Below are 7827 nucleotides of genomic sequence, written 5' to 3'. Positions count from 1 at the left end.
TTTGCATAGATCGAGTATATACTACTCCAACTCGGTCCAACAGAATAAAGGTTTTAAATTATTGGTCTGAAAAATAATAGAGATTATAAAGCCCAGAAAGCAGAAATTTTGTAATCATATTTATTGGTAATAAATATATCACGTTGAACACAACTATTCTTAATTATTTACAATCAGTGTGTGGCCTATATGTATTCCAATAAAAGAAAACATTACTTTTAACCCGTTATAGTAAAAATCTTCACGATGTTATCATTCTAATATGAAACAATTTAACAACTTGGGCGTAAACAATCAAATAAAAAAAACTTTCCACTGATTTCAACTTCATGGAGTTCTTTCAAATAAGTTCTTCATAAACTCTTATTAAAAATACAAAATTTGTTAAACAAATTTTTAAAATTCCTAAAAAATATTTTACAAATAAATCCTAAATTTAACAAGCACAAGTAATGTAGTTAATAAAATTGATTTATTAACTAAGCTGATCATAAAACAGATGATTTCTACTCCCAAAAATAAAACAAGTTAAGAAAAAAAGCGTCACAAACGATTATAAAATTATATTTCTTAACAATATTTTTGTTAATTGTCCACTGCGACGATCGATGTATGAGGTCGTAGTAGTATTTATTGTTTTAATTTCAGGGCGTAGACTAAGCCATAAAAAAACTAGTAATTATTAAATCACATTTAGCCAAGAGCTCAATCAAATATTATGTTGTTTTTTTTTCTTAATTTTTCTATTCAAACAAAAGCCCTAAATTAAAAACCAAACCAAACAAAAAAAAACTCAAATTGAAATTGAAATAAATGTTGATGTGAAAGATACTGAAACAAAAACTAAACAAGAAACATCAAAAAACGATAAACTTTTAAACACCTCTCTAGACACGAAACTTCAAACTGTGGGTATAAGGTGGAACAGCTACAATAACTATAACTAAAAAAGAAAATATAAGAAAAACTATTAAATGCGTTGACAGTTAAACACATTTTGATGAATGCTGATACCCATCCATGATGCTGTATGTCTGCTACAGCTGTAAAAAAAAAGAAAAAATGTTTTGCTAGAAAAATAAAACATCATTTTTGGTAATGATTTCGTTTAATGTTTTGTGGCTTTTTTTCTTCTTCGGCATTAAACTGACAACAAAGTAGGAACTTAAGTTAAGGGACAGCCAGAGTTAGAGAAAGCAAAAGATTAGATGTTGACCAGTATTTTCTTAGCTGCTCGGCTGCTTTGGCCTTTTTGGGAGTTACCACAGAAACACGCACTTTATTATAATTTTTCTGGTAAAAAAAAGCAACAACAACAAGAATTCAGTTTAAGCGCAAATTTAAGCCTCTAGCTAAATATTTGTGTAGTTAAAGACCAAATACACAAAAAAATGTAAATTTGATTGATTTATAACTTTGAAGTAAGGGTAAATATTTTTATGTTTTATGTACATATGAGTTGAAATATCTACAAGAAGAACTGCTACAATACACACATTTTGGTAAGGTAGACTATGGATGTCACTACATTCACTCATGGCATACAGTGATCACTTTAAAAGAGCTTACTTTTCAATGACTACTACATACCGACAACTTTTCTTAGAAGGAGTCTAGTAATAACTTACAAATAATATATTATGTAAGTACTAACTTTTAGCCTTGTCATGTTGTTTTCGAACCTTTGAATGAAAGAAATAAGTACTTACCTAACTCCCTGTTTATAAGTGAGAGTGATTAGTACTTGCCTCTAATGTTACTTTTAGCGTTTTAACTTTTTAATGTAAGTTTTTGTTAGACAGCAATGAGTAAAATGATTACATTATGTAATTGATTAAAGGGTCAATTAGAATTACTTGTAATGTATAATTGATCAATAACCAATTAACCACAAGTAATTGTAATAGAAAAAAACCTAAATTACAATAAATTTATATGTAATTGTAATTTAAAATGCGGTTGGAATCTCCCAAAACTAATAAATACATTGTAATTCAAATGAGTTTTCTTTAAAGTCATATCTAACAATCAATAATTGGAACAGATCAAATAAAAGCTAAAGCCTATAATATCGCAAATCGATAACATGTTATATAAATATCCAAGTTCATTCCAAGACAAAGTTTAAAACAATGTTCAAAAATAGATATTTCAAAATATAACTTTTACAAACGTTTCTCCTAATCGCCCCACGTATCAACATTTTTACACTTTTCCCACAGCTCTACTATTTCAAGCTGTTACCAACAGCAATGCAACCTTTTTCACATGTAGTGTAGGGCATAAAAAATATCATGTTGGTTCAGAGGTTATAAAAGAAACAACGATTTGAATGCTCTCTTTCGCATTTGATGTAGCACTGCATTTTTGACGAGGTTTGTTTTTTGTTTGATTTTTATGTAGTCCCAGTTAATTATGATTAATGATGATGTTATGATGCGTTAATATCTTTTTGCTTTTTGTAGATTTTAAAATTGTATAAGCGTAATATATCCTAATATTTTCACTGGTAAGGAATCATAAAACAAGGACCTCAAAAATTTGTTGGTCCTATGGGTTTGCCACTTTTTCGGGGAATAGTAAGTCACCATATGTCACCAATAATGGAAACAATCTAAACCTTTGATTGTGAAAATAAAACATTAAATTAAAATACATTTTCTTCATGTGTTTTCTCTAAAAATTATTTAAATTTTTTCAAACTTTTTATTGTTGTAAAGAAAGTAAATGAGAGTAGTCTAATGAAGTCAATAAAATGGTTTACCCATATAAATACCCACCATGTGATATATGTAACAAATCTAAAGCGTAATAAAATAAATTTGACAATAAAATTATTCATATCTTCAGAAATAGACAAAAAAAAAATAACGAAGCCTTTCAGTTCTAGTTCAGTTCTAGTTCAGTTCTAGTTCAGTTCTAGTTTAGTTCTAGTTCAGTTCTAGTTCAGTTCTAGTTCAGTTCTAGTTCAGTTCTAGTTCAGTTCTAGTTCAGTTCTAGTTCAGTTCTAGTTCAGTTCTAGTTCAGTTCTAGTTCAGTTCTAGTTCAGTTCTAGTTCAGTTCTAGTTCAGTTCTAGTTCAGTTCTAGTTCAGTTCTAGTTCAGTTCTAGTTCAGTTCTAGTTCAGTTCTAGTTCAGTTCTAGTTCAGTTCTAGTTCAGTTCTAGTTCAGTTCTAGTTCAGTTCTAGTTCAGTTCTAGTTCAGTTCTAGTTTAGTTCTAGTTCAGTTCTAGTTCAGTTCTAGTTCAGTTCTAGTTCAGTTCTAGTTCGGATCAAAAAATAAATATCAAAGGATTAATTTTCTAATTGATTTCACATAACTGTTTTAAATAGATAGAAGTAAATATGAATTTTCCGATTTATTGACAATTTCTAGAACGGGTGCAAACAGAGCAACATGAAATTCCTACTGAACAAACATAGAATTAGTGATTTCGGTATAACTTCTGAAACTCCTTCTCGACCGCCTATTCGCGGATACTTTAGTATGGAGCCTGCGTAAAAAAATGTTCCTATTAAAACCATTTTTACTACTCCGTAAAGAGAAAAGCATGTGAAAAATTTTATCAAATTATCTTAAAAATTACGACCAGTAGCGTGCGCAAGGATATAGCTTAATTGATTTAAATTGATTTAGTGATTCAGAACCAACTGGTATAGAGAACTATTCCTAAGAGGTGGTATATTAGGGGTAGCAAAATATTGTCCTATTTATGAAAATATCTTACGTCCAAAATAATTTTTTTAAATCCTTCAAAAACTAAAATTCGATTTAATCTATAGAATATGCGAAGAATTACAAATCATTTTCTAACTTAACTTACCGGGCAGGTTGACGATGACCATACGATCGTAGTAGTGACAGACAGAACAGAGTCACTGGTATGAATCGTTTACTAAATCAAATTAAAGATTATAATTCTGTTCTTAAATTTATCCTTTTTAAATAAATAAGAAAATCCAAAAGTATTTGTTTTATATTTTTTTTTAATTTTATTGTTATTTTTGCTTGTTGTTTTTTTTGTTTTAATTTATAATTTGTTTAATATCTTAAAGATAGTTTTGTTTTATTTGTATGAACATAACAAGAGTATTATTAAGTATTATGTACTATATATTATATATTAATTATTTCTATTATATTTTTTATATGAGTGATGAAAATCGTTTGTTGTGTCAATTTATATACAATTTTAAAGCTTAAAATTAGAAAACTATTAAATAGAAGCTATTTACAAAGTATTTAAATGTGATTAAATATTAAATACAATTAAATACAAAATGGATCAAAAAATACAAATTGTATAAAAAGAATTGGAAAAAACCAACAACAAATTCTACAATTAAAGCAATAATGAAATTAATAAATGGAAAAAGATATTACACAATTAGGCAACAATAAAAAAATCTACAAAATACAAATACTTCCTTGTGGAGAAAACGGTCAACCGTTTTTTTAACATTTCCTGCAAAATAACCTTGAGCTTAAGCAGTGGCATGATGAGGATGTTGATAGGCAGCCGCTGCAGCCCAAGGATTATGAGGATGATGATGAAAAGCTGAAGTGGGTGTGGGATATGTTGAAGTGGCAGAGAAATCAGCATATGCAGGATATTCCGATTTCATTTGTCCTATTAAATTGGAATAGGTAGAGGAATGTTGCATATGATGTTGCATGTGATGATGATGCGAATGAGAATAAGAGTGAGGATGATGATGGGAAATGGGTGATGTGTTACCATTGTTGGTGTGAGGCGAGGACATAGTAATGCCATATTCGGCGGCTAATTGTGATTCACTTTGCATGGCCAATGCATTGTAATGTTGCGATGTTTGGGAATGTTGTTGCTGTTGTTGGGATTGAGAAGTTTGTTGTTGCGTTTGCATATTTGGAGATTGTGTTAAATTGTGTCCATTATTTGAGGTAACTACGGTTGTGGCTGTTGCATTGTTGCTGTTATTGGTTGTTTGCTGTTCCATGGCACTTCTTGTCGATTGCTGTTGTTGAGTATTCCACAAATCGAAGGTAGGCGGTGGTGTTTGTTGTACACTGGCATTTGCTGAATTTGTTGTTCCATAACTTGTTGGTGATGTCAAATGTGGTTGGAACAATGTAGAGGTTTGATGATACAAATTGCTGTAGGGTGTATAATTTGAGGCGATTTCAGTTTGTTCCGTTTTCAGCTGTATTTGAGGTACAACAGATTGCTGTTGCTGCTGCTGTTGTTGCTGAGGATTTGGATTGTTGACATTGTTATTTAAACGTGAGTTAAGGGATAAGGGACTTTTAACAGTGGTGGCTGCTGAGGCAGTGGGAGTATTTGGCATACCATTAGCCATATTGGGTGACTTGGCTGGACTGGTTTTCTCCGGTTGTGGCTGTTGTTCCAAAGACTTTTCTTGCTTAATAGCAGCCGCTTGTTCTTTAGCCTCAGCGGCTATGGCTTTTTTGCTTTTCTTGTCCTTGAAATGGGTCTTCTTGTGTTTGCTCAAATGGTCACTGCGTGAGAATTTCTTGGAGCAAATGGGACAAGCATAGGGACGGTAATTGGTATGAGTACGTCCATGACGTTGCAACTCATCGGAACGTGAGAAACGTTTTCCGCAGGTTAAACACAAGAAAGGACGTTCTCCGGTATGCCAACGTAAATGGGTTTTTAAATGTGAAGCCTTACCATACAAACGTTCACAACCGGGTATATGGCAGATATGCTGTTTGCGACCTCTCTCATCGGGTCCCACAATTGGTGGTAGACCTGACATTTCATTGGTGCAATTGGGGCAAGTGCAGCGTACGGAACGTCTTTGCAATTGAGTTTGGAAAGCAATATCATCGAAATTAAAGCTGGGATATGTTTGACCAGACCATGGCTGATACAAACGATCCTGATGTGAAAACCAAGCACCCGCAGCAGCTGAAGCAGCTGACATACCAACAGCATTGCCATAATAATCTGAGGCATATTGAGCATAAGGAAATTGTGTTCTAAAAAGAAAATAACAAAAAAGGAAAATTCATATTAGTATGATATGATAACTATAAAAAGGAAACGGAAAAGTTAAGCAAATCTTAACAAAACTAAACTAAACATCCCTTTCCTATGATTGGAAGGATGTCACACAATTAAGTGCATTTCGCAACAAATACAAAAAGTACATACCTTGTTGGCAATGCAGCTGTATAGGCAGCAGTATTCCATGTGTAAGCAGCCGAGGCTGCAGCAGCCGCACCCAATTCTGTATGTGAGCCGGATAAGGGTGATGCTGAGGTGGCCGAAGCAGGCGGACTGGAGGAAATTGAGGCAAATGACTGGGCGGGTGAGGGAAAGATGCTAGGTGACACTGAGGCTGATGATGGTGCCGACTGTATGCTTGAGTTGGGCGAAGCCGAACCCGTAGATGATGATGATTGTGGCGGATATTGCATTTCCAATTTCATGGGATTGCAGGCTGTTAACGAAGAAGATGACACTGATTTACTGTTATATAAAACCGAAGCGGCAGCAGCAGATGGCGAAAATTCATTGAGATTTGTCAGTGAGCCAGTTGATGTGGATGAGGCTGATGACTGTGTGGAGGAGGCAGCCAAGGAAGCTGTGGCATAGGGATTTAAGTAATTACACGCTGAGTCAATCATTTTGAAGAAATTTGTAGAATTTTTTTCTTTTTTTATGGGTTTGTTAAACACTGGTAATTTTTTTAATAGTTGTTAAAGGTTAAAGTTTAAGTTATTTTATTTATATAATTATTAAGCAAACATGTCTTATAATTTTCTTTTTAAAATTGTTAATATGGCACAAATTCTTTTCACGTCACCTTTTTGCAGTTTTATATCTTAAAAACTTTTTTCTTCGTTTATTTATTTTGTTGATTTAAACGTTTTTGTTGTTACACTTGTTTTTGTTTATATATTCGTACTATAATTACTATAATCGTTCAATTTTACACAAAAAGTTAAAACTTAAGGTTTTTCTTGGGTTTTATACGTGTTTGTAGCTTCAGCAACTTAATTGCAGGAGTCACTTATGATTTGAGTGAAGCACAAACTACTGCACAAAATAATTTCATTGCCGATAATAATGATAATAATTTCCAATAATGTGGCAACAGTGGCTGGCAGCACTTAAAACATATAGTTAAGTTCTTCTTTTTTTCTTAAAAGATCTGTATAAGTTTTTTTTTTTTTTTTTTTTTTTGTTCCAAACACATTAACGACGTCCACGATACGTCCACCGGTAATTATCGATGCCGACTGAATGTTAAAACGCAGCGAGAGAAATGTTTAACGTACGAATTACGAATCATATACTAAAATCGTTTCTGTAGTTGTGTGTATCTGACGAATTTAAAACTTAGAGTATGGATGGATAGATGGATGAATAGAGTGAGTGGTGGTGTGTAGATGAGGAAGGCAAAGCAGAGAGTGTGAGGTTAAAAGCAAAGAGCTGCGCATTTTATAATAATATAACTACAGAGCATACAAAAACAATGAGTGTTGCCAAGCAAAAGAAAGAGATGGCAATACACAAAAGTATCATGTCTCTCTAGTCAAACCTGGCCGCAGGATATAAGCACGCGTGTGCTTAGGTAGGCAAAAAAAATAAAACTATGAAAATACAAGAAACCAGCAAGAGAAAAAAGCAATAACAAAACAATAAATACAAAAGAAAATTGTTTGTTGTTGTTTGAATTTGAAGTAAGAGCCAGTATTTGTATTGCACAAATACATTTAGCATCTCTTTCTAACATTAATATTTGTCTCTGCTTAAATCGAGTATATATGTGACTGTATAAGTGAGCCAGCATATGCATGTTTTTATCCCTAAAGG

The 7827-nt window shown here is 32.5% G+C and overlaps 1 protein-coding gene across 1 annotated transcript; it reads right to left on the bottom strand.

Moving 5' to 3' along the window:
- Positions 1 to 4056: 4056 nt before the first annotated feature.
- LOC111680925 (transcription factor btd) lies at positions 4057 to 7362 on the bottom strand. The gene is made up of 2 exons (XM_046947240.1): positions 6160 to 7362; positions 4057 to 5984 (listed from the first exon to the last, which is right to left on the bottom strand). Exons 1-2 carry the CDS (start codon positions 6633 to 6635, stop codon positions 4484 to 4486), a joined length of 1977 nt encoding a protein of 658 aa, XP_046803196.1. The 5' UTR covers positions 6636 to 7362; the 3' UTR covers positions 4057 to 4483.
- Positions 7363 to 7827: the final 465 nt, after the last annotated feature.

This window comes from Lucilia cuprina, chromosome 3, assembly GCF_022045245.1.
Source record: "Lucilia cuprina isolate Lc7/37 chromosome 3, ASM2204524v1, whole genome shotgun sequence".
Lineage (NCBI taxonomy): Eukaryota > Metazoa > Arthropoda > Insecta > Diptera > Calliphoridae > Lucilia > Lucilia cuprina.
The sequence above is the reverse complement of the archived record's forward strand: the minus strand, read 5'-3'. Positions and strand labels throughout refer to the sequence as shown.